This window comes from Prionailurus bengalensis, chromosome E2 (genome assembly GCF_016509475.1).
Source record: "Prionailurus bengalensis isolate Pbe53 chromosome E2, Fcat_Pben_1.1_paternal_pri, whole genome shotgun sequence".
Classification (NCBI taxonomy): domain Eukaryota; kingdom Metazoa; phylum Chordata; class Mammalia; order Carnivora; family Felidae; genus Prionailurus; species Prionailurus bengalensis.
The window spans coordinates 55123410-55149464 of NC_057352.1; the positions used below are offsets into that span (position 1 = coordinate 55123410).

Here is a 26055-nt window from a genome sequence, read left to right on the forward strand (position 1 = left end):
GCTCCCCGCCTCCTCAAATCCCCATCATTATCAATGTCTGTACCTTCATTTTGCAACATGGTTGTAAAAGTGGCAAAGGGGATTGTTTCCTAATTCCCAGGGACCACAGGTGAACCAGACCACAGGGAGCACAGTCACCTGTCTCTGTCTCCCACCTATGCCATTTTTGGAAGGTCTCAGTTCCTCTCCCTTCCCCATCCGGGAAGGACCAGCCTCTGAATCTTAGTTCCTGAGAGGTGCTGAAAGTTGGTCCTTGAGCTGGGTGGGTCCTCGTGACTACACAAGGACTGGAAAGTTGCCATGGCAAACAGGCAGACAGAACCTTTCCCTCTCCCTTCTGCTGGCCTCATTCCAGGGAAGACATGTGAGATGGGACAGGCGCACTGCCACCTCCAGCCCAGGGAGCCCTACCCTACCCCTCACCTGCACAATCATGTAGTAGAGAAGGAACAGGAGATAGATGACCTCTGCTGCTACCACGAAGGGGTGCCAGCCGTCAGTGAAGGGGTACAGGCGCAGGCTTTGCAGGTTCGCATGTGCAAAGAAGGTTCCTGGGAAGCAAAACACGTTCTGCTCATTACTGGTCACCTGCCTACTCAGAGCCACCGCTTCTGACCGGAAGTCATCTGTGCCATGATGCAATCACAGGCCCTTCTTAGGACTGGCCAGGGCAGAAGAGAAGATAAAGGTCCTTCAGACCCAAAAACCCAAGGGACTGGACAGGGAACAGGGACACACGGGGGATGCCAACGACAATGCACTTGTCAGAAAGGATGCCGGGAGCTGCACGGGGAGAGCTGTCCCCTACCCTCTGCATCTGGTAGCCTCCATTTGTGCCCTCAGTCACCTCCAGCCAGAGCACAACTGCCCACTTAACATTAATCTGTTCCAGGCTGGCTCACTTTTTTTTTTTTTTTAACTTTTTAAGTTTATCTTTTTTGAGAGACACAGTGCGAGTGAGGGAGGGGCAGAGAGAGAGGGAGACCAAGAATCCCAAGCAAGCTCTGTGCTGTCAGCACAGAGCCTGACACGGGGCTCGAACCCACAAAACCGTGAGATGATGGCCTGAGCCGAAACCAAGAGCCAGATACTTAACCGACTGAGCCACCCAGGTGCCCCAAGGCTGGCTCACTTAAAGCCAGTTCACCTAAAAAGAGTTCACTAAAGACCAATTCATCTATTGACCAATATGCCTAAAATTCAACCTTCTTTTGAATCAACTTTCATCCATTTGTGTATCTGTTCTTTTTGGCAGATATTGTAATGATATTTTAGTTATCTTTTAAGAAAAAAACCAATCTGACTAATAAGGCTACTGCCTCTGAAGACAAAGCCAACCCCAAGAATGGCAGAATGGAGAGACACAAACAACCTGAGTCCTTGCCGACATCGGTGGACTGCTTGAACCAACCAGACCTGACAACCACCTCTCACTTTTCATCTTTTAGAAACACATAATTTAATCAGGTGTTTTTGGGAACAAACTGTTTAATTGGTCCTAAGAGCTGCAAAGGTGGCAAAAAGAAATAGAATATAAGTATACAAATAACCATCCCCGCTATAAGGATTTGATAGAAGTGCTTGACGATGTTGTCAGTGGCCAGTGATCATGGAAGTTGAAGGCCTTTTGCTTTTCACTTTACACAGTTCTGAAATTTAAAGAACTATAGACATGTATTAGTTTTATTAAAAATGTAATTTGATACTAAAAATCATTTAATTTTTAAAGGAGAGGTGGTTGAATTTTAGGAAAATTGATTTATTAGCTGAAGAGGCTTTAGGGCCGCATTTTCAGTAGATTTTGAAAGCGTTAAAAGAGGGAGGAGGGCAGGTAATGGGGAAGAAGATCAGAGCACAGTACATCTAGTTCAGGGAAATGTTTTTGAAGCTCTTGTGTCTTACGTGTATTTGTGTGTCTGTGTGTTGGAATATGATGTAAAATGTACTTCATGCTGTAGGTTGAGGTACAGAGTACTAAAGTATTATTTTAGATGAAATTATCTGTTCCCAGGTTGCACCCTCCCCAGCTCTTCCCTGCCAGCCCCTCAACCTGCCTCCCCTAGATTGGGAAGCTCAAGAATATGAGATGCTTTCAAACCCCAACTGCGTTCCCTTAGAGTGTCTTGGGAGACAGGCCAGAGAGAAGTGAGGGCAACTAGGAATAAGGCTGGTGCAGCCCTGGAGCCTGGCCTTTGGGTGCCCGGGGACAACCAAGACCCGCCCCGAATCTCCCAAACAACCATTTGCCCTGGAGCTCTGGCCCTGGGGCAGCGAGGCCCAGCCTGGTCAGGAGCCCTGGCCCAGAGGGAGGGGCGTCTGTCTTCCAGAACGCAAGTGGGGTCACAGGCGAGGCTGCCCACCCAGGGCGCCGGTCTCCAGGGTCAGAGTGATGATGCAGAACAGATTGACATTGGCGTTGTAGACCGTGAACTCCACAAAAACAGCTCTGGTCAGGCTGTCCAGCCAGGTGTTGTCAAACAGGTACTGGAGAATTCTGTAGGAAGAGGAGTATTTAGAGACATCTCCATCTGCAGTGGCTCCCTACCCGCTCTGCCCCGGGAGAAAGCCAGGGCTTCCTGTGGAAAATTTTCCCTCTGACTCAGCTCCGTGCCCTGGGCCACAGGGCCTTGGGACTGCTCCTGGGAGTGATCAGTTTCCCCACCCATGGTGCAGTGTCTTGGCACCCATGGTCTCCTGGCTGTCAGAGCAGAGGTCCTCCAGGTGCATCTGCCTCTTGTGGAAACTTGTTAGAAATGCAGATTGCCAGGCCCCACCCCAGATCTCCCAAAACAGAAACTCCTGGGGCAGAGCCTGGGGATTTGTGCTTTGATGAGCCCTTCCTGGGATTGTGATGCTTTTTTTTTTTTTTTTTTTTTTTTTTTTATTGTGATTCTTTTCAAAGTTCGAGGATCACCGAATAAGAGGAAGTGCGTAGAAAATCAGGGGCTTAGGTAGTCAGCCGCCGCTGTTGAAATCTCTCTTGGGCTGGCAGTTCACATAAGACCAGTTTCTGGAGGTCTGCCCACTGCTGCTGCGGAAAGAGCGTGTACTACATGGACCTGGGTTCAAACCCTGACTGCCTTGCAGGGAAACTAATAACCTCTCCATGACTCAGTTTCCTCCTCTACAATGGTGTTGACACCAGCTTGTCAGGAACATTGTGAAGAGAAAGTGTGTGTGTGTGTGTGTGTGTGTGTGTGTGAGAGAGAGAGAGAGAGAGAGAGAGAGACAGCAATAATGATGGACTATTTTTAAATATTTTAAAACATGCCCTGTCTCCAGTGGGTCTGTATCCTGCTTGGTGTGCAGAAGAAAGAGTATCAGTTGTTCCAAGTGGCAGGAAAACACCTTTTGTGCCAAAAGAAACTATCCCTCACCTGTCCTTAATCCCAGGGGTCCCCTGCCAGTTGTTCTCCTTGGGGATTTGTTACCAGTGTTCCTCGGTTTTGTAAGAATACAGGGAGGAGACTGAGGTTCACGTGGATTCACTAACTTGCCTGGGTCTGCAAAGTTAACAGGAAACTGTGCCAGGGTTTAACACCTCTGACGCTCGAACCCTCGAGTGTGCCGGGAGAGGTGGTCTGCATGTGCCCTGCGTGTCCTTGCACCACCATGTTGGGTGTTCCAGGAATGCAGGGTCCTCTCTGGGCTTTACCCAAGCCATTTCTCGAGGCTGTGTTTATAGTGAGCAACCTCAGGAGATGAAGGTGAGATGGCATCCTTCAGACAAAGAGCAGGCTTGCTTCTGCTACCGTAAAAACAGTGAATGCTCCAAACTCTGTGTTATTCTCTGGTCCTTTAATTCACTGTGCATAGCAGAATTCTGGGTAAGGTGAAGAGCCTTAATCGCTTCCCATCTGCCTGGTGGTGGACGGCTTTGTGTGGTTGGTGGAATTCCCCATCCCTACACTGGCTCCAGCCGAGGCCACCGGACTCAGCCCACAAGCCTGAGGGTGCTGGAGAGGGACCTCCCCTCCACCTGGGAGACTGCAGTGTCCAGGGGCCTGGAAATCCCATCTGCATACTTCAGAGGCCCCCAGTCTCTCCCCATAGCAGCGTGAATGGACTTGGCTACACCCCCCAATCAGACCTGGACTCTAGCACCTGGCTTTCCTTGGCCACATGTGAATCAAGTGAGTCTTACCTCGATGTGCTTCTGCGATCGGTCCCCAGGGGGGCCACGTAACCGCCTCCCCGGTACATGGTTAGTTTGCCCCAGAAGGGATACCCTCGGCGCTGGCTCTGGCTCTCGTACTGCCAAGCCCGGGAGAGGCCGCTGCTGTTGTTGAGGACGGAGGCATTCCAGCCTTCCCCATAGTCTGACAGGTCTTCAACATCCAGGGAGTAGGGTGCGCGGCACCCATGACGAGAAGCCTGCAGCTGTGGGGCACGAGAGCAAGAGCTTTCCCGGACCCTCACTTGGCGAATCTGGGCACTGCCAACCAGCCTGGAGTTGCCATCAGTGACAAAGCCTGGAGATGAAAATCCAGTAGGTCAGTGTGGCCATCAAAATCATTTTCGCGCATTCCGAGTTCCCCGGCCTGGACGCTAACATGAACTTCAGTGTAGCCGTCGTGAAATGGTCAAGAGTAGTTCATGGCCAACCATAGGACACATTCACCACCATCTCCCTACTTAGGCGTCATCCAGTTCCCACATAACTTCTCTTGAGGAATGGTACGGCCCCCATCCAGTCATCGCCTTGGAGACCCTTTGTGCCCTTTCCCTCAATGCGCACATCCCAATCGTCAACAAGGCCCGTCAACTCTCCCTCTTCAGTGTTGTCTGCAGCCATGCCCCTCTCTCCGTCACCCTAGCCCCTCACTCCTGCATCAGCCCCATCATTTCTCCCTAGCATCCTAACTACTCTCCGCTTCAACTTCCACATGATTCCAGAATGATCCTTCTTAAACACAGAGTTGGTTGTTATTCTCTCGTGGAGAAACTGTCAGTGGCTTCCTGTTTGCTTAGGCATAAACTGTGGACTTCTGAGACCCTTCATGATCTTGCCCCTGTTTCTGTCTCCTGCTTTGCTTCTCACTGGTCCTCAACTCCTAGCCTACACCCAGTGCCTTATAATTCCAGGAATGTGCTGTGGCGTTTCAGGCTTGCCTTTCTCATGTTACCCCTTCTGCCTGGGTTCTGCCTCTGTGTAGCCAATCCGTGCTTGGTTGTCTCTCGTTCAGGAAGTCCTCCACTCTGCACCCAGGGAGGTTTAGGGCTCCTGTCTTGTGCACACACAGCCCTCTGAGGGTCACTCCTTCAAAGCATATCGTCCCGTGGTTATCGGTTGTCTGTAATGCTGATGGTGACAGTGACCCGTGCCTGTTCTCAGGAATATGCACAAGGGGGCTGACACACGTCCTGGGAGAGGGGAGAGTACCTGGGTAGTGACTGTACAGGTTGCTCACGAGGGTGGTGTTGGCCCATGTGAAGAACTCCTGGAAGCCCAGCACGGCCGAAAAGCCTGGGGTGAAGCTGTGCTCGAGGTGTCTGTTGAAGTAGTAGGTGCTAGGGTCCCTCTGCCCGTAGGCGACCAGCAGCAGCATCCACAGGAAACCCAGATATGCTGGGAAGGGAGGCATAGCCATAGTCACACAGGGGCCCCAGTCCCAAGCCCAAGGCAGGAAATAGAATGGCGCATAGCAAGGCCTTGTAGACCAGCTACTCGCCAGCCCCCCGCCTCCCCCCAGTGACAGTGGAACCAATCCTTAGACAGCAGAAAGGAGTAAAGTCCACAGACCAGAAGCCTCCTGCCTGGGTTCCAATCCTGGCTGTGCCACTTCCTATCCATGTGACTTTCACAAGTGACTTACCCCTCTCCCTTAATCTCCTTGTCTTTGAAATGGGGACAATTCTATTCACAGGGTTGTGATGAGGGAGTCAATAAATTAATATTTATAAACCACTTAAAAATAGTGCCTACACAGAATTCATGCTCCATAAATGTTTCTTAAAAAGAGTCTTTTAAAAATGGGCCTCTGCCATGTTGCAATGCTGAGGACAGAGCAATGAAAATGACCGTTGTGTTCCCTGCCCTCAGGGAGGTTACCTGTAGACAGGTGAGTGTGATGTAAGGGCCCTTTAGGTACAAAGATTTCGTTTAGGATGCCACATATCAAAATCTTAGGGGGATGCAGAGCCTTACTGATCGAGAATCTCTGGGTCCAGAGCCTAGGAATATACATTCCAGCAGCCCCTGCCTGGGATGAATTGGAACTCCGCCCGTACCCCTGTGCTCTCTGTATTCCGTACATGCTGCTACTTCTATGCAAGCTTCCCTGCTCTCTGTTTGTCTGGCCGTAATGTGCTCAGCCAGTGGGAAGGCAGGCTGGGAGTGCTGCAGGGTCAGTGTCCTCCCTGGAAGCAGTCCTCACCAGTGACCTGCGAGTGACAACTTGAGGCCGTGTACTACATACTCCCACAGAGGTCCCAAGCAGGACTGAGCTCCAGTTCCCACATGGAACCCACTCGTCACCACATCTTCTGTTGCCCGCCTTCTCTCTTCTGTACTTTCCTTTTCTCTGCCAGTGGTTCCCAGGATCACCTCCCCACCAACTGCTTGTACCCAAATCTGCTTATGGGAGAACCCAGACTAAGATATACAGAAGCTCCTGGTCAACAGGAGCTTGGGGAGCTTTTCTGAAGACACCCAATCTTTGGGCTGAGAATAAAAGAATAAGGAATTAGCCAGAAGGAAAGGTAGGGAGGAGGGGAGGCACATTGCAGGCAGGTTAGATTAGCCTGTGCCAAGGCCTGGGGTCCGCAGAGGGCAAGGAGTCCCAGGAGCTGTAGAACACAGTGTGACAGAGCTCAGGGCACACGGGCCAAGAGAGGTGACCTGGGGTGGGCAGAGCCACAGTGGGGAGCTCAGATTTTACCCTAAGGTTCATGTGAGGCCACCAAAGGACTTTCAGCATGGGGGAGAAGCTGGGGCGAGTTGATATTTAGGAAAACAGGCCCAGAGGCAGTGTGGGTCTGTCAAAGATTGCACCGTTGGCTGTTCAAGTCTTTGCTGACAACCAGGGAGTGGGGAGACTGCTTGTGGGTGACCTTGCTGCCTACCCAAGATTTCTCTGATGAAGGCAAATGCCTTCTGTTCCTTGAGGTGTGTAGTTTTCATCTTCTCGATGTCAGTGGCCAAAGGTGGCTGGTAGATGTCCTTTCTGCTGCACCTTCGTGCTCGGAACAAGGCAGAGGGGTCTGTGAAAGCAAGGACACAAGGACTGTCCCCCAGGGAGCAGTGGAGCTGCCCTCTGCTTTTGCAGCCAGGAGCCATTTCCCAACACTGCCCTCCACGCCTCCGCCCCTCCATCCCCACACCCAGAATTCTGCCCCTTCTCCTTCCACGGAGAATTCTCCTCGTACTTAAAGCACAACGCTCCACGCCCCCCCCCCCCCCCGCCGCCGTGCTCTTGGACTCTGAGATAGATCCCAGTGCTCTGAAATTTTGATGGATGGAAGAAGGAGGGTAACTAATATTTCCAAGTCCTGTCATGTCTAATTCTAAGGATCTTCTTTTTCCAAGCCACTTTACTAAGCTATAATTTTCGTAAATATTCCCATTGGAAGTCTACAATTCAGTGATTTTAGTAGATTTATAGAGTTGTGCAACCATCACCACAACCTCATTGTACAACATTTTAATCAACCCAGAAGGTTCCCTCATATCCCCATGAAGTCAGTCCCCACTCCCACCCTCAGCCCCATTAATTTGCTTTCTGTCTCTATAGATTTTGTTCCTGGATATTTCATATAAATGGAATCATGCAGTGCATTGTTTCTGGTGTCTGGTTTCTTTCACTTAGCATAATGGATTGGAGTCCATCCATGTTGTTGTGTAATTAGTATTTAGTTCCTTTTTTTGGTATGGATATACTTCTGTATGTTTTTATCCACTCATGTCTAGATTGTTCTTAGTTTTGCTTATTATGAATAATGCTGCTATGAACGTTCGTGTACAGGTGTTGGTATGGACATATATTTTCATTTCTCTTGGGTAGATTCCTAGGAATGGCCATTTGGCTGTTTCAAATGAACCCGCTGTGGACATGTAGCTACAAGTTCCTGCATGAAAATAAGTCTTCATGTCTCTGGGATAAATGCCCAAGAATGTAATCGCTGGGGCATATGGTAAGACCGTTTTTAGATTTGAAAGGAACTGCCAAACTCTTTTCCAGAGTGACTGTACCATTTTACATTCCCAGAAGCACTGTGTGAATGGTCCAGTTTCTCTGCATCCTTTTCAGCATTTGCTATTATCACCATTTTCCACTTGAGCTATCCTGATAGGGGTGTATTGTCCCCATTGTCTTTTGAATCTATGCCTTTCTTTCCACCCCCACTACCAGTACCTATAATCTCTTGTCTGGACCTTTCCAGTAGTCTTTTGTTCATTTGACCCAACACTTCTGGTCTCCTAAAAGCAGTTATAGTAATGTTTCTCAAACCACAAGATAGATCATGCCTCTCGTATTTAGCCCTCCAAAACCCCAGCATTGACCCAGGTGCTACAAAGCCCTGCTCCCCACCCACCTCTCTGCCCTCATTTTGTTTTTTCCTCCCTCCCTTCTTCCTTCCTTTCTTAGAGAGAGTGCACACAAGAGAGTGTGCGGGGCAGAGGAAGAAAGAGAATCTCAAGCAGGCTCCATGCTTGGCACAGAGCCAATTAGAGGCTCGATCTCACAACTGTGAGATCATAACCTGAGCCGAAGTCGTAGGCTTAACCGACTGAGCCACCCGGGTGTCCCTGCCCTCATTTTGAACCATTCTCCCCCTAATTCCCTATGCTTTGGCTACACTGTCAGTAGTCCTACAAAATGACAAGCCCTGTCCCACCTCAGGGCCTTTGCACGTGCCCAATGTGCAGTCCCTCCCTGCACCAGGCTCCAGGAACCAATGGAGGCACCACCTCAGCAGAGAGGCCTGCACTCTCCCGTTCTCTCTGTAAGTTCTCACATTGCACACTTGCATGTCTGCTTGTGTTGTTTACTTGTTTAATGTGTCTCCCCCAGTGGGCTGTGCTTTCCAAGGGCAAGCTGCTCCATCCAGTGCTGTGTTGCTTGGGGTGGGAGCAGGGATTGGCTTCAAGTTGTCAAGAGGAAACCTTTTCAGGGTCATGAAGCTGCTCCAAATCTGAATTGAGATGATGGTTGCACAGCTGTATACATTTACTAAAATCAGTGAATTACACACTTACAGTGAGTGGATTTTATGTAAATCATGTTCCTGAGCCATCGAACTGCCTGGCACACAGCAAGTACTCCCTGAGTAGCTGCCAAAGGAATGACTAAATGAATATTTAATTGTTCTGGAAGCTGGTGTCTCCTTGGACAAAAATTACTCTTTGATCCTGGGGAGAAGATTTTAATGGACCTTTTGGATCTGCAGAGCCAAAACCAAGAGAAAAACAAACGCAAACCCTACCCCAGAGTGGAAGGATACTCTAGGAGGTGACCCCGCTGTATAATAACGTCTGTACAAGAATGTAGGTATGTCTTTGGTTGATTTGTTTCTGTTTTCTTTTCCCTGAAAGTCAGAGTCTCTGTGTGGGACTATTAGAGTGTTGATCCTGTTCTGTTTGCTTGTTTTGTGTGATGGTCTTGTTGTAGGCATTCTCTGGAGTGTGGGTTGGGAAGTATCAGGTTGCAGGGAAAGGTGCTGCTCCGTGGCCCTCCTCCCACAAGGGTCAGCATGGCTCTGTTCCAATAAAACTTCGTTTACCAAAACAAGCAGTGGGCTCCATTTGTGCCCTGGGCTGTAGCTTGCAGACCCTTGTCCTGGAACTCTTTGCAGCCCAGCTGCAAGCGTGTTCTGTTTTGGTTTTCATTCTAAAGGCCAGGGGCCTGGGCCTTGGGGGAGAAAGCTGCTTTCTTGGGATTACACAGAGAAGATGGCCATGCAGAGCACGGCCCCCAAGGGGCCTCTTTTGGCCAAGGGGTCCTGCTTGGGCGCAAGAGAGAGGGCTGGGGTAGAGAAGAAACAAGGTTGCCCTGGAGACAGGGAAGGAGTCATTTGTTTTTGGATGGGTCAGGGGTACTTCCCCAATGAGGGATGAAGGAATGTTGGAGCAAGAAGGTCAGTGGCTGGGCCCTGTAGGGCTCAGCCTCATCAGTTTCCAGGTCCCTGCCTCTACCTGTGCACCATTACCTGGGCCAGACGGATGTCCTGGGAGGGAGACCACGGGCTCGTCCTCATCCTCCACTTTCTTTAAAACCAACGCGAAGAAGGCAGCAAAGCCCAGCACCTGGGAAACACCCATTGTGAGTCCCAGGCCCGAGCTGGCACCTATCCACTCCTGATCTGGGAGGAGTCAGGATCGGGGTCAAGTCTGTAGAAACCTTGCTCTGGGGAAGTCAAGTGGGAACCAGCCCATCCTGTGCCAGGAGGGGGCGCGGCTATGAGGCGAGAGGATCGGGGCGGGGCCGAGTGGGGTGGCAGCACCTGGCCACCAAGCAGGCAGAGATAGTGAATCTTGGGCTTTCCGTACTATTCAGACCTATTCAGACCGAAGCCTTTCCGCCTGCGCCCTCCTGCTGCCAGAGCTCTCTCTTATCTCTCCTACTACCTCAAGGACTGAGTTACATCTTCCTCCTCCCTCCACCCCTCCCTCCTTCCTCCTGCATTGATTCACGGGCACATGCAGGGGAGGGGCAGAGAGAGGGAGAGAGAAAGAGAATGTCAGCACAGAGCCCCACTCGGGGCACGAACCCACGAGCCGTGAGATACTGACCTGAGCCCAAATCAGGAGTCAGACACTTAATGGACTAGGCCACCCCAGGGGACCCTATATCTTCTGATAAAGGCTATTTGGGGCAGAACTGGGGACTAACTGGTAAAATGGGGATGAGGGATTTGGCAAGTCTTGTAAGTATCAAGAATCACTGTAAATGTCCCCTCCTTGTGCAGGTGCCCCACCTCCCCCGACACACACAGCATTCCTCCTCCCTGACTCTGTCCAGCGGGAGCTGTGGCTCCAAGCTCCAGGCCGGGGCTCAGTATTCCTCCAACTCTGGTAGTAACTTTACATTTCAGAAATAGGAGCGCATCTTCCAATTGATGCACACATTTAATGACTTGGTATTTTTCTTTTCTGAAGGTAAAGTTCTTGTAAATTGCTAGCCTGTCTCACAGTTAAAAGGATCTTAGAATTGAGGAAATACGGTTTTATTCATATTTTACACGTGTGCCCCAGGGCAGGATTTTGTGACCTTACCTTCCTAACCTTGGGTTCTCACAAAACGGAGGCAAGGACCCTCCTGAGGGGGACTGTGACGGGGACGTACCACATCTTGGTAAGCCTCTAGGCCTGGCCTAGAGTCTCAGTCCCAGAGCCTCTGTCCCCAAACTCGGATTGTCTCGGCAGTTAATGTCATCATTGCCAACCAGGTGCTGTGTAAGCTTGTAATGAATAGATAAAGGGATGATAGAAGCCTAAGGACGGGTCAGCTGGCAGGAGGGAAAGTGTGGGCACAGGGGACCAGGACAGCCTGACCTTCAGAGGCTGGGTGACAAACACACTCTCCACGAAGGAGACGGCCACGGAGATGAGCCATTTGAGGGAGCTGGCCCGCCCGTAGTGCAGGCCGTAGAGCATGGTGAAGAAGGCCGCCACGCCGCTGGTGGCCGCCACCAGGAGCCAGCCCCCCAGGACACACCACCAGGGCAGGCCGCGAGGAGGCTTGCTCGCCATCGGGGAGCTGAAAAGGAGCGGGGTATGATCAGGGTGGCGCACCTACCAGGCTCAGGTTCGCATGCCACTTCACCCACCAGCTGCATGACTGTGGCTGAGCTCCTTGACCTCTCAGACCTCAGTTTTCCCCTCTGTATCTTGTACCCGCCTCAAAGGGCTTCATTCTACATTCCTTCCGGTTTACATACTTTTATTCTATTGAGGTCACGTTTATTCGGTGCTTTACACAGATTTGCTCCCATTACTCACGGGAAGCCTAGATGGCTGGTACTATATAATTTTTTAAACTTTTCTTTAATGTTTATTTATCTTAGAGAGACAGGGGGACAGAGGATCCAAAGCAGGCTCCGTGCCTTCATTGCAGAGCCTGACATGGGGCTCCATCCCATGAGCCATGAGATCATGATCTAAGCTGAAGTCTGACGCTTAACCAACTGAGCCACCCAGGTGCCCCGCATGTTTTTTTATTATGAAAATTTCTCATCCTACAAAAATCAGCACTACAAACCCTGAACAATTAGTTTCAACAGCCAAGGGATGGCTGTTAGACTCATTTCATCTACCTTCTCTTTCTCTCTCTCTCTCTCTCCCTCCTCTCCTCTCTGTCTCTGTCTCTGTCTCTCTCTCTCTCTGGGATATTTAAAAATAAATTCCAGACCTAATATAAAAGCATCCCTAATTACTTCAGAATATTTCTCAAAAATGGTCATTTTCTTACTGAATGACAGTAATAAATTTTCACACCTATCAAAATTACCAATTCCTTAATGTTGTCTAATAACCTGTCTGTATTCACATTTCACTGATTATCTTTAAAAATGTATTTTAAAAATGTTTTATCTTTGAGAGAGAGTGTGTGCACACGTGAGCAGGACAGGGGCAGAGAGAAAGGGAGAGAAAATCCCAAGCAGGATCTGCACTTCCAGCAAAGAGCACAATGGGAGGCTTGATCCCACGAACATGAGAGTTGGACGCTTAACTGACTGAGCCATCCAAGCACCCCTAAAAATGTATTTTAAGTTTGACTTAGGAGATAGGAATTATCATTCCCATTTTACAGATGAGAAAACCGAAGCGCAGAGAAGTTGAGGGACTTGTCCAAGGGTGCACAGTTAGGAAACTGCCCACATGAATATGGCTATACACTGTGAGGTGCTCTACCAAGGGCTGAAAACTGCCTTTTGGCAAACTGCCCCGTTCAAAGCCTTCCTCCCTGAATTTGTGCAGGAATCCTGAATCCCTTCTGCCTGCGAAGATCTGGGTGAACATCCTTCCAAGGTTTCCTGGGCTGCCTTCTCTCGGCAGGCCCCTCCTCTGGTGCCCACTCAGCACCTGGGGGAAGTGGATTACCTGGTGTGTGCCTGGGGTGGGGTGCCCAGCCGGCCCACAAGGAGGCCCTTTAGGGTCTGCAGCTGGCTGAGGGCCCGGGCGTGGCTCTGGCACTGGGAGAGGCCGCAGGGCCCCACCAGCTGAAGCTCTTGCTCCATATGCTCCAGCTGAAGGTAGAGACACCGCCTGTAGGCATTGTCCTTCCGAGGGTCACTTGGGCGTGGCACCTGTTCTGGAGGACAAGGGAGAGAAAGCGCCTCAGCTGGTGCCGAAGGACAGAGCGGACAGCCTGCCAAAATGACAGCAGTGTTAGTGACGGCTTTCTTGTGTCGAGCGCTTGCTGTGTGCCATGCCGTGAGAGACCTGGGCTCAGAAAGATGGGGAGAGGTACCAGGCTCCCATGGCCAGTTAGCACGCGTAGGCTGCTCTTAACCTTTTAGCAAGGGCACTCTCAAAGCTTCCTTCCACATGGGCAGAAGAGAACAGAATAAATGCCCATCACTTGCTGCCACAAGAGCCAACCTTGGGCTAATCTTGTTCTGTCTCTGTCCCGCCCCCCAACGTCCCCCACTTTTTTCTTTTTCTGGAATACTTTAGAGCAAATCCTAGATGTGGTGGTATCTCATCAGCAAATATTTTGATATTTGCCTCCTGCCAAGATTTGCCTGGTGTCGGTCTTAGCCTTTTGTTTTCAACTTTTTTTTTTTTAATCATGAAAAGGGTCTAGCCTACAAAAGCAGAGAGTGTGAGGATATGACCCTGTACACACCCACGGCTCAGGATTACCAACTCGCGGCCACTCATGCTTCACCTGCACCCAGCCCGCCCTCTCTCCACGGGGATGATTTTGAAGCAAATTCCAAGGCCCAGGTCATGTCCCTAAATATCTCAGTATGCTTCTCCATGTGCTTCTACGATGTGCTATAATGCTACAGTGTGCTTCTAAAAATAAAACCACGGTGTCATTGTCAGCCTTTGAAACGAATGATGATAATCCCTTAATAGCACAAAATAGCCAGTCACTGGCCAAATTCCCTTGATAATCTCATGAATGTTTTCCCACAGTTGGCTTGTTCACATTTCGGCTTCCTAAAAAGTTAAACGAACAAAAAACCCATAAAGATGTTTTTTGTTTCAAATGACTCATTGCAAGAAAGAAACAACGTTGACATTTCCACTGTTGTCCATGTATTTAAGGGACGCATGGCCTCTTCCAGCGGAACCAGGTCTGGGTCTCTGACCCTGAGCTGGAAGGCGGGCACCCAGGGGCACCTCCTCCTGGGACAGTAAAGAGCGCAGGTCGACTGGACCAGCGTTTGTCTTTGCAAGGGGTACGTGAAGCCAGATACGGGAGGTGACAGGAGAGAGCACCCCTGCCCCACGGCTCCCCGGCAGTCACCAGTGAGAAGTGAGCGGGAAGGTAACCCGCCGTGTGAAGAAAGGTGCAGCAGGGCTCGGGCTAGATGCAGGGGAAGGTCTGGGGCAATGTCGACTCTGTCTGCCTGACTCAGGCCTCCTCCCTCACCCTCCTTCCTGGGTCTGCCTAGCCGAGGCCACAGCTACGGGTTCTGACATCAACAGCCTTCAGGTTGCAAGCCCTCAGGCAGTGTTTCTGGAAGATACCATCACTCCCTATCAATCATAACACCACTGAAGACCTGCTTTGTATCAGGCTGAGCACGTGTCTTGTGACCTCATTCAGTCCTTGAAATGAGCCAAGAGGCTGGATGGATCAATCCTCCCATTTCATAGGGGAGGAAGCCAAGTCGCAGGTTGAGCAACTTGCCCAAAGTTGCACAATTGCTGGTGTGGCTGTGAGAGCCCCGGGACCTGGCTGGCTCCAGAGTCCACGTTCTGAGGCCTCTGCTAGGAAGACCAAGCCCCAGACTCAAGGCCAGACGTCTAGTGCAGGCATCAGCGGAGCTCCTGCAGGGTCGGCCTTCATAGGCAGCCCAAGCCCAGCTCTCTGGAGCATGGGGGTCAAGGTGGGGCTGACCGTGGGGTCAGCGTGGGCCCGGCCATGAGGGCCATAAGTGTTAACAGTGAGGAGTTGGGATCTTATCTTGAGGGCACTGACTCTCCACACTCGAAGTGTGCTCGAAAGTTGCCTAAGTGACTGGTTAAAATGCAGATTCTGGCCTCAGCCAGAAGCTAATTCGCTATATCAGTGGTGGGACCAAGAGTTTATGAATTCAAAGTACCCATTCTGTAGACTCCGTGTCTGTATTCTAAACAAGATTTACACAGTGATCGGCCTTGTGTGTTAAAAATGGCAGCATTCTTAGCCCACACTATCCAGTATGATAGCCACTGGCCCCATCAATTAAATTAAAATTAATTAAAATTACCATTAAAAAATTCAGTTCCTTAGTCACACTAGCCACATTTCAAGTGCTCAGGAGCTAAATGGGGCCAGAAGCTGTCATACCGGATGGCACTGATACAGAGCATTTCCAGCACTGTGAGAAGTTCTGTTGGACAGCCTGTTCTGAACACTGGCAACATCGATGTGGGTGGAAGATGAACAGAAAAGGGGCAAGTGGGGAGTCAGAGAGAGTAGTCCAAACCAGAATAATGTGCCATATATAGAACTCAATAAAAATGAAATGATGTTACTAAATTTTAGCGGAATACTGTTTCAAAAAGCTCTGAGTTTGAGACCTGCTGTTTTTCTGCCAGAGAATTAACCCAGTATTAAAAGGGTGTTAAAGACACACAAGTACCAAACGGAGATTTGCTCCCAGAAGGGCTGGAAGAGAATGGAGGAGTGACTTCTCACCCTGCCACTCCGTGTTCTTTACTGTCTTTCTACTGCCCTGTCCACCATCTTGTGCCCTGCCCCTTACATTTGGAAATGGGTCTCATTTGACTTTGCACCCCCCAGCACTTCACAGAAAGGAAACTGAGGCGAGGAGAATTGAAGTAACCTGCCCCACATCCCACAGCCCATTAATCGCAGAGCCAATACCCAGAGTTGTCAGGATGGCCAATGCTCCCCTTAACACATAGGAAAGAACATGCCTTTCTGCTTTGTGCATTCCATCATGACCTGCTGTGCTGATGTCATCCCACTCACATTCGTTGTGTGCTTTCTATGTGCTGCATGGGGCCAGGCATGAGACAGATGGAGACAGGACAGGGACAGGCTCCCACCTCACAGAGCTCAGGCTCCAGCAAGGTTGCTGTAGATTTTAAATAGCTCTTCACACAAGTCACGATGTGGCAGCAGGCACTGTCAGAGCGACGCAAGAGAAGCTTAGGGGCTAAAGGGTATGTGTCTGGAGGCCCCGTTGTGGCACTGGGGGTGGGGCTGCTCCCCTGAGGAAGGAGTGCTTAAACCAAGACTAAGGCCTGATTGGGAATTAGCTAAGAGAGGAGAAAACACATTCTAGATGAAAGGCCAAGCACACATGAAGGCCTTTAGCGGGAAGGCAGCTTGGCATTGTGAAGAAAGGGGTTGCCTGTGTACAGAGAGGGAGGTGACGGCAGGTGGTTTCAGGGGAGGTCGGTGGGAGACACTGCATAGGACTTCTCGACTCCCTAGTGATCCAGATGCAGCCCAAAGTCCTGTCTCCACCCGTTCCCCTTTCCCAGATCAGAAACATCAGGACTTACCTTCCGCTTGTACAGACCCAAGAGTGCGTGTTAAAGAGTCCTCTCTCTGCTTGGCTTCCTCCCAGGACTCCTGTCCTACCATGTTCTGCGCACAGATGACATCTTCCACCAAGGCCAACAGTTGGTTGATGTCCATCAAGGTCACTGACTCCCAGCCAGAGGCAGGTGCTGGCACCTTCAGAGCTTTAAACAGGGAGCTGACGAGTCTCCACATATCCTGCAAGCGAGCCCAGGTTGGGTAAGGGGAACGTGAGCTATAGGTGATGGGGCAGTATAGTGGTCAAGAGAATTCACCCCAGGGCTTGGCGGTCTGGCTTTGAATCCCAGCTTTGCCCACTGAGATGTGACGTTGGACCACCCTGAACTTCCATTTTGTCACCTATAGAGTCCCTCTTCTAGGATTTGAACTGATACATTCCAGGCTGTATTTCTCAAAGTGTGGCGTGTAGTAGGTGCTCAGTAAATGTTTATTGGTGCATGAATGCAGAAGGAGTCCCTTCCATGGGTTTCTATGATAAAGGTGTAATATTTTGTACACACAGGGTTCCCAGAAATTGTAGGTGCATACATGTAGGTGTTTTTGTGTATGTATGTGTGCACGTGTGTGTACATATACATGTGTGCAAGTGTATGTATATGTTTGTTTATGTCTTTGTATATGTATATGCACACACGTGTACATGTCTGTAGGTGTGTGCGTGTATACATGTGCACCTGCGTGATGCCTATACATGTGTATACATGCACACGTGGTGTACATGCGTGTGCACGTGTGCACATGTAAACATGCATGCACATGTGTATGTGCACATGCACACGTGTGTGTAGTTGATGAATCTTGGTGACTGATGCTGTCAGACAACGTGGGGTCGCCAGGCCTCAGGCCTCAGTTCTCCCTCCGCCATTTCTGCCCAGGCTAGAACACCCCTTCACCGCCAAGGTTGAAGACATGCCTTGGTCACCACTTCAAGTGTCAGAAGGCCATCCTCCATGGACTGCAGTGAGGGGGCCAGGCTGGGGGAGCCCCTGTCCCATTTCCCAGCATTCTGCTCCTTAGTGACTCGAGGACGAGTGTTTCGAAAGATCTGAACGATCAGGAGGTTGATGGGGAACATGAGGAGAGAGCTCTCCAGTCCAATCATCACTTCCTGCCAAGTGAATTCAATTTTACCTAGGACAGAGAAGGGAAGGGGTCAGTGGGAGACTCTCCACCACCACTTCCAGAAGGTGGCTGTGCAGTAAGGACTCACATTGCCCACAGAGACGTCTGGCCCTAGAGTGGCTCCTGGTAGGTGACCTCTAAGCTCTTGGGTTGTTCTGCCCGGTAGGTACACCTTTGTTTACCTGGGGTCCTGGGCCACACTCTATAGTCTATGTTAACAGTGATTAGTGGTGAGGGCCTTGGCCACACAGCATCACCTCAGCCTCTGGAGGGGCCGGAGGCTAAGGTCAGCCATGTGGGTGGGGGTCAGCTATGTCTGTGTGAGCAAGCCCCAATAAAACTCTGGATACCAGGGCTCAGGGGAGTGTCCCTGGTTGGCAGTATTCCATGTGTGTTGTCACACATCATTGTCAGGAGGAGTGATCATGGTCACAGATCGCCTGTGGGGAGAAGACAACTGGAAGCTGTGTACCTGCTCTCCCCCTGCCCCAGCCCCACGCACCTCTTTCCTTTCCTGATTTTGACCCGTATCCTTCCTCTGTAATGAGTGTAACGGTGTTTCTGATGTCTGTGAGTACTTGTTGAATTATTGAATCGGAGGGTGGTCGTGGGACCTCGGGAATGGTGTGGCACTATCCCTGACCGTCATGACAGTGCGAGTTACCCAAGTCCATCTTTTGCTCAGCTGGGTCCTTGGGAACACCCCAGAACATGATGCTGGTCAGCATGGTGCAGAGGAGCATGGAGAAGCAGCAGGACACCCTCTGGACGCGGGTAAAGTTGCTCCGAGCTGAGCAGCTGAAGACAGAATACCAGATGTGTCCATCCTGGAAGCCTGTGGAGGTCTTCATGAGAAACAGGTGGCTGTGAAGAGGCAGGGAGAGAGGGACAGGGATTGGAGAAGGCTGGTCTCTTCGGAGCAGTCCTGGGATGCGAGGGAAGGGCTTGTTTCCAAGATTTATCCTCTACTGTCTCTAGTGTGGGAGACATACGGCACCTTAGCATCATTCAGAGTTAATGGTGGGGGCTCTGCACAGAGTGAGTTGCAATCCTAGATGGCCCTGCTGCTCGTCGTGTGTCCTCAGGCAAGTTACTTTATTCTTTCCACATCAGTTTACTAGTCTGTAAAATGGGGATAATAACATAATCTGCCTAATGGGACTGTTGAAAGGTTTATGATCATTTTTGTCAAGCATTTGGTAAAGTAGCTGGCATGTATGTGAGTGTTCATCAGTGTTAGCAAATTATTTTTGTTATAATTTTTTTAATGTTTATTTATTTTTGAGAGAGAGGGGCAGAGAGAAAGAGAGAGAGAGAGAGAGAGAGAGAGAGAGAGAGAGAATCAGAAGCAGGATCCAGGCTCTGAGCTATCAGCACAGAGCCCGATGCCAGGCTCAAACCCACAAACCGTGAGATCATGACCTGAGCTGAAGTCAGATGCTTATCCAACTGAGCCACCCAGGTGCCCCTAGCAATTATTTTTGTTATAATTTTCATACAGTAGTTAGCTATACTATTAGGTTTATTATAATTAGTACATTGGAGGATACTGGTTAAAAATTCCAGGCTATAGGTTCAGGCTCAGTTTGAGAGAATAAAAATTGCAAGACAGGGTTTCTGGAAATGGCACCATATTCTCCTTAAGAATCTGTGTTATTTCCCTGTGAGCAGAATGTAGTCTAATCAGGGGCCCTGCTTCTCCTGAGTGTGCAGAACTGATGCTCCCAGCTGGCGCCCATTCTGGTGGCCAGTGCCAGCACCCCTCAGAGTTGTACTTTGACTGTCATTCTGTAATGTGTGAGTGGCCTGGACTCAGAGTAAAGGTGCATAAAGAGATAGGTCAGCTGCCAACAACAGTGATTTTCCACGTGGTTGTTCTGCCCATTGTTCTATTGACAACACACCAAATATTTGGCGAGCCTCTTGCTGTGTGCCCCGTGCTCTGCCGGGCACCAGGATTCATGGGGAAGTGACACAGTCCTGCCTTCAGACGCCCCTTTGTCTCATTTCCAGGCATCGCACGTTTGAGGATCCGCTCCTGTGACCGAGCACTTACTCCGAGCGCTCGCCGTGCTAAGTTTGCTCCCCACATCATTTCACAGGACGCGCACGGGTCCCCGTGGGGTAGGCACACCAAACAACTCCTGTTTCAGATGTGGAAGCTGAGACCTGGAGAGGTGCAGTGACTCTTCCAAGGTCGTGCAGCAAGTCAGTAGCAGCATGTGCAACTGTGCAGTGTGCCCACATCTGTGTTACACTTCTCCTGGGGTCCAAGTCTCTCGGACTCAGACTTTTTCCCTTTGCAGGCCGGGCTGTTCAGAGTGGCAGCTAGGAGGGAAAGTCACCTTTCAGTAAATGCACTGGAAACAGACTTTGTTTTTGAACCTAACTCAGAAGCCATTTAAAGTAGAGGTCACGGGGCACCTGGGTGGTTCAGTCAGTTAAGTGTCTGACTCTTGACTTCGGCTAAGGTCATGATCCCAGGGTTGTGGGATCGAGCCCTGCGTCAGGCTCTGCACTGAACATAGAGCCCAGTTAAGATTCATTCCCCGCCCCCCACTCATGCGCTCACTCATTCCCTCTCTCTCTCTCTCTCTCAAAAATAAAACAAAAATAAAGTAGAGGTGACAAATTCACATACCTAAAGGGACCTGGGTAGACACAAACAAATGAAGTAAATGAGTGAAGTGGGTGGGGAGTAAGATAATAGGGAGTGGGGGCACCTGGGTGGCTCGATCGGTTAAGCGTCCGACTTTAGCCAGGTCACGATCTCGCGGTCTGGGAGTTCGAGCCCCGCGTCGGGCTCTGGGCTGATGGCTCAGAGCCTGCAGCCTGCTTCCGATTCTGTGTCTCCCTCTCTCTCTGCCCCTCCCCCATCCATTCTCTGTCTCTCTCTGTCTCAAAAATAAACATTAAAAAAATATTAAAAAAAAAAAGATAATAGGGAGTGGGTGGGGATTGTGACAAAACAGAGTGTACATGGCCCGTATAAGAGGAAAGCTGGTCCCCAGCTCTAGCAGATGGGTGCCATGCAGGAACATACTTGCCGCATTTTCATACTTGCCGGGTTTTTGTGGAGTCTCTTGATTTTCTAATATTGGTTAGGAACAGACTGAGTGTCCATCACTAGGAGGATGGCTGAATTAGTTGTGGGACATCCAGTCTGTGGATTATCATGCAGCCAATAAGGAAGAGTTTGACCCAAACACACTGTCTTGGAAGGATGTTCATGGTGTACCATCAAAGAAAAAGGGTGACATGGTAGGAGTAGTTCCATTTTAAAAGATATGAAATAAACGGTCTGTGGTGTTGTATGTGTGCACACGAGTGTGTGTGTGTGTGTGTGTGTGTGTGTGTGTGTACATTTGTATCTGCGTTGATGTGTTTGGGCAGATGTGGAAAGAGGGAAGTAAAGCTAAGGGAGACACGTGCTGAAACACCCGTGTGGAGTAAAACAGCATGAAGAAGGAGCCCCAGATGGCCAGACATGGAATTGCCTTTCAAAATCAGGCTGTTCAGTCACATAAAACATATTATTGTACGACACATGTAAAGAAGTATGGATAACCGTTCCGACCGTTTTCACCACGTCAATGATCATTCTGTGTCAGAGGGTCCATGTCCCTCCAGGGCCCCTCAGTCCCAATAAGAAAAACTGATTGGTCATTAACGTCACACATTTGAAGCTATGCAGTCCCGATAGCTGAAGCATGCTTTTGTTTTGCTTCACCTGGATTGCAGTGCACCTTCCCTAAAGATGAAAGAATAAGGTGAACAGCACTTGCTTGAAAAGAAAAAAGTACCTGAATTGTTTCCTGTCCTGCTCTGTGGCCACCGGAAATTCTTTGTCGAGGACACAGTCTCCAACATCAATGGACAGCCACGAGTTGCAGAGGAAATACCACTTCCGGTTCGTTGCCAGGTCATGCACCAGCACCCGGCTCACGTACCTGCAGAAGGGAGGGACCCGCGCTTTTGAGGACAAGGTTGGGAGGTGAGGCTTCTTTGGATACCACGAAGGTAACACCTTTGCAAACCTGAGCCCAAGAACAAGAGCTCCTGAAAAGAGAAACTGTATTTTTCTTCATTTTCCTTGGTGCCTTGACCAAAATGCCCCGATCCGCGGGTGAATTTGGCCTCACGTGGGGAGCTCATGGAGATGCTGCTGCAAGAGGGTACCTTCTGAAACTATTAAACCTAGTGCAGGGCAGCAGGCCCAGGGCCAGCATCCAGATGCAAGTGAGGAAAGCCACGTTGTCTAAATTGTGTGCATTCAGGGAGGTGCAGACTCAGGCGCACAAAACCTCGTCTTCCTGCCGGCTTCCACCCAGAGAACGAGCCGTCTATTTTGGACTCAGGACTTCATGGGTATCAATCATCTAACCTGATTTAGGTCTTTGAGGCCCGCGTAAGGAATGAGATCATCTCGCCTCTGCTGGGATGGGAGATGCCGGAGCAGCCATTTCCCCTGTTGCCTTACGGCCAGTAAGAATAGTGATAGTATCAGTAGCCACTCTCTGCTGAGCATTTACTGTGTAATGCGGACGATGCTCAGAGGCTCTGGACACGCATCTTCTCACTTCCAGGAGGACAGCCCTGTCAGGCATGCAAGAGTCTCCTCTGTTGAGGTCACACAGCCTCTGGGGGAGGCCAACATCCAGTGACTGATGGGTGCAGTGCCTGGGTGTGGTCAAGACCTGGGCATCTCAGCCCGACTGGGAACACTCCAGAGCTCCCCGTGGGGGTCAGCCACGCTGTTGTGCTGCATCAGAGCTCTGCCCCCGCTGCTCCTCCTGCTTCCTTCTCTCCCTGCCCAGGGGCTGGTCCCAGGCACCCTGCATATTCAACTCTATCTCCGAGTCCAATGTACAGCCCTTGAAGTAGTAATGTGTAATCCCTTAGGCAAATTAAAGACAGCAATGTAAGTGCTGTGTTTTTCTAAAGTTGCAAGCCTCTGATGGGCGGTCAGACTGGAAATGACTCATCTAGGTGACTAGTTTTGGCCTCACACAGAAGGGGCAGATTCTTGGCTCTGAGCTTGCCAGCTGTGTGACCTTGGGCAAGTCACTTACCTTCCCTGGGCTTGGATTTTCCCACCTGCAAAACAAGGATGAGGGTACTTGTCCCTGAATGAGAATACTTGGTCATTGTTGAGGAGCCGGTGAAAAAAGGCACAGAAACAGGAAGACTTAGCCTAGTGCTTAGCAGGGGCGGCTGTTCCTGCCTCTTCCACTAAAGAATCAGCCCAGTGTCTCCTTAGTCCCCTCTTATTGGGCAAGGTTTGTCTTCACAGTGGGTACCTATCCCCATATTACAGATGGGGAGCTGGGGGCTCAATGACAGGTTGATGCTTCAGTGTGCCAAGGGTGGAGCTAACACTGGACGCCAGGGTTGCAACTTCCAGTCCTTGTAGCTACTGATCCCATCTGTGTGGCTCATGGATGGGTGGGCCTCTCCTGCCCTCACTGTCCTTATCAGTGAAGTAGGGATCCATTCTATGTGTTTGCGGAGGCTTGTGTGGATCAGCCAGGTGGCACGTGCACAGCCCTGGGCTGGCACTTAGGGGGTTCTCGTGGTGTGCTGCCCCCCCCCCCCCCGTGACTTACCAGGATGGACGGTCCCCTGAGTTGTCATGCCACAGCCGCAGACTCCTCAGCTCCCCCAGGGGGAACAGGGTGGAGAGTAAGAAGACATCTACTCCTCCTCGCTCAAAAACTGGGATGTCAGGATCTGACAGGTGGTGGGGCTCACTCTCTCCATCCAGGCCATATAGGGTGACAGTCACCTGAAATCCAGAGACTAGGAGAGGCCGACTCCCCCTGGTAACCAGGCCCTGCTGGCCGTGTTTCCTTGGAAGTGTCCAAAAACCAGTGAAAACCAACATAGCACGGCCCCTTCATTCTCTCTTCTCCTCCCATCTTGGGCCTACTGAATTATTTTTCAGGTGTATGAAGATTTGGGGTCACACTATCTGCATTTATGTATTCAGCGTGAGTTATAAAACACTTCCTGGTAACTTTTTAAAACTTCCCCTGTACTTATTTGTAAGGACTTTAGGGTAGGGACTGATTTCTCCCCCTAACAGTTATATTCCCAGTGTCTCCCAGAGTACCTGGCCCTGAGATGAGAATGCATGAGTGCCCATTGTCTTGAAAGTGCATATTCCTAGGCCCCCCCTCCAGACCACTCAACTGAAAATCCTGGGGCCAGGGCCCAGGAATCTGTTTTTCTACAGCTGTCCAGGTGATACTGATGGCTGATTTCCTGAGCAGAAACAGCCACCATACTGCCATCTGTGTTCTGCCCACGTCTGTCAGCCTCACCACTGCAGCGTCCCTGCACCCACGTCCAACTGCCAGCAGCTGTCTCTTTCCTGGGGTTTCTTGGGCTGTTCGAACAGAGACTGAAGTGCCAGAGAATTAATGGCGATACATGCTGTTCTCCACCAGTGACTGATGGGATTCGTGGGTAAGTGACCCAGTTCCCCCAGCCATCAGTGGGGTGACTTTGAGGCCCATGTTGCTTACTATTTTGCCAAGTTCCATAGTGGGTTTAGGCTCCAGCTGCCCAGAGAGGTAACGGATTTGATAATGCACCCCTTATCAGTTCTTTCTCTTCCCTATCAGCTTCCCAGTCCCCTACTGGGGTGTCCTAGGGTCCCCCTCTCAAGGCAACTACTTATGCTTCCACAGCAGGGTTCATCCACTATAGACATCCTGGGCCAGATGATTCCTTGCTCTGGGGGCTTTCCTGTGCATTGTAGGATGTTTAACAGCATCCCTGGCCTCTACTAACCATCCAAACTAAGACAATATCAAACGGACATGTGGCCCAACTCTCCAGAAAGAGAAATGGCCTGTGGATCGTAGGTTTTCACGTCTTTCCTATAAGGTAGTCTCTTTAGTGTCAAACAGAAATAAGATGAATGTTTCATTCGATGGATGAAATTAATTCCTATGTTTATTCAGTGAACAGTTACCGAGCTCTTACTCTATGTTAGCCACCTGGTTGAGGACCTAAGACACAGCAATAAATAAAAATAAAACAGATGCATACATAAATGAAAATAAGATTTAAAAAGTAACAGACAAATGACCCACTGTAATGAAGCTCGATATCATTTTTGAAAAAACAATGGAGCTTCCTCTGAGATAGTAGACACAGTGCCAGTGGTTCTCAAAGTGTGTTCCATTGAGCCCTCAGTTTGAGTAAAGGAACCTTGGAGGCTGCTGTCAAGATAGTGTATCGAAATGAGGAACATCGCACAGGCCAGACCTAACTCAGGATGCCGAAGCATTACAGGGACAACCTGCTGTATGTTCCACAGCCAAATGTTCACGAACCTCAGAGAATTGATAAGTAAGTGAAATAATTTGTTTACTACCTCTCATCAGCCTGCTTCAGGACAGATGGCTCAGCCTGACCTTTTAGCTAGATGCCAGCTAATCAGTTTACCCAAAAAAATCTAAGACTCCTTGTTTTCAAATGGGAGGCACTGTTCCTTTCTTTCCTTTCTCCCTTCTCTCTGAAGAATTTTGTTTTCTCTCTACCCATTGATAACAGTTTGCTGACTCTTATGTGAGCAAATTTGCATGCAGGTTACTAACTGTCTGAGTTATTCTTTGATAGGGATAAGGGAGATGACCAGTGTCATAGTGCTAGGCCCCATCTCTCCCTTAACAAGTTCCTACTTTATATTTTTAAATATTGGGGCTTGGGGTGATGTTTTGTTTGCCAAAAAGATTCTTTCCTGTAAAAAAATGAAAAGAGAAAAAAAAAATCCTACAATACCGTATTCACTATGCTAACGTGACTCAACAGTGGGCCAGCAAGGGCTTTGCTGGGAGGGACACACTGATCAACCGGGGCGGGGGGGGGGGGGGGAGTCTTGCATGGACAGGTACCTTCGAGGAAGTGGCTGCCCCTCTCCGGTTTCCAGTGTAGACTGTCACCAGGTAGTGGTACTGGGCAAAGGGATCGTTGTCCTCCAGCACTGTGACCTTCACCTGGACAGAAGGATGACGTTAGGAGGGCCCTGTTCAGTGGGTTCATGCACTACACAGCAGCCAAGAGCGAGCTGGGCATTCATGACAAGGGAAGAGAGCAAAATTGTGTATGTTATTTATTCATTCCATTGGGTGAGAACAAGTAAAATAAAAAACTTTTAAAATAAAATAGTACAAAATGCATTTCATACTAAATAGGACTCAAAGTAGTCAAACTGGAAATGAACGTGGTATTAAGGTGAGAACGTTCA

At 49.9% G+C, this 26055-nt stretch overlaps 1 protein-coding gene across 1 annotated transcript in view; it reads right to left on the reverse strand.

Annotated features, from left to right (window-relative positions):
* The window catches only part of PKD1L2 (polycystin 1 like 2), a 95311-nt gene that overhangs the window by 12043 nt on the left and 57213 nt on the right, over positions 1-26055 (reverse strand). Inside the window, exons 25-38 of the mRNA XM_043599388.1 lie at positions 25703-25804; positions 23405-23583; positions 21602-21748; positions 18463-18662; positions 17590-17807; positions 16632-16853; positions 13043-13443; positions 11495-11699; positions 10150-10246; positions 7066-7203; positions 5384-5569; positions 4145-4472; positions 2361-2494; positions 424-551 (exon numbers count right to left, since the gene is read on the reverse strand). Of these exons, the coding sequence (XP_043455323.1) occupies positions 424-551; positions 2361-2494; positions 4145-4472; positions 5384-5569; positions 7066-7203; positions 10150-10246; positions 11495-11699; positions 13043-13443; positions 16632-16853; positions 17590-17807; positions 18463-18662; positions 21602-21748; positions 23405-23583; positions 25703-25804 (2685 nt within the window). The remainder of the gene's footprint in view (positions 1-423; positions 552-2360; positions 2495-4144; positions 4473-5383; positions 5570-7065; positions 7204-10149; positions 10247-11494; positions 11700-13042; positions 13444-16631; positions 16854-17589; positions 17808-18462; positions 18663-21601; positions 21749-23404; positions 23584-25702; positions 25805-26055) is intronic.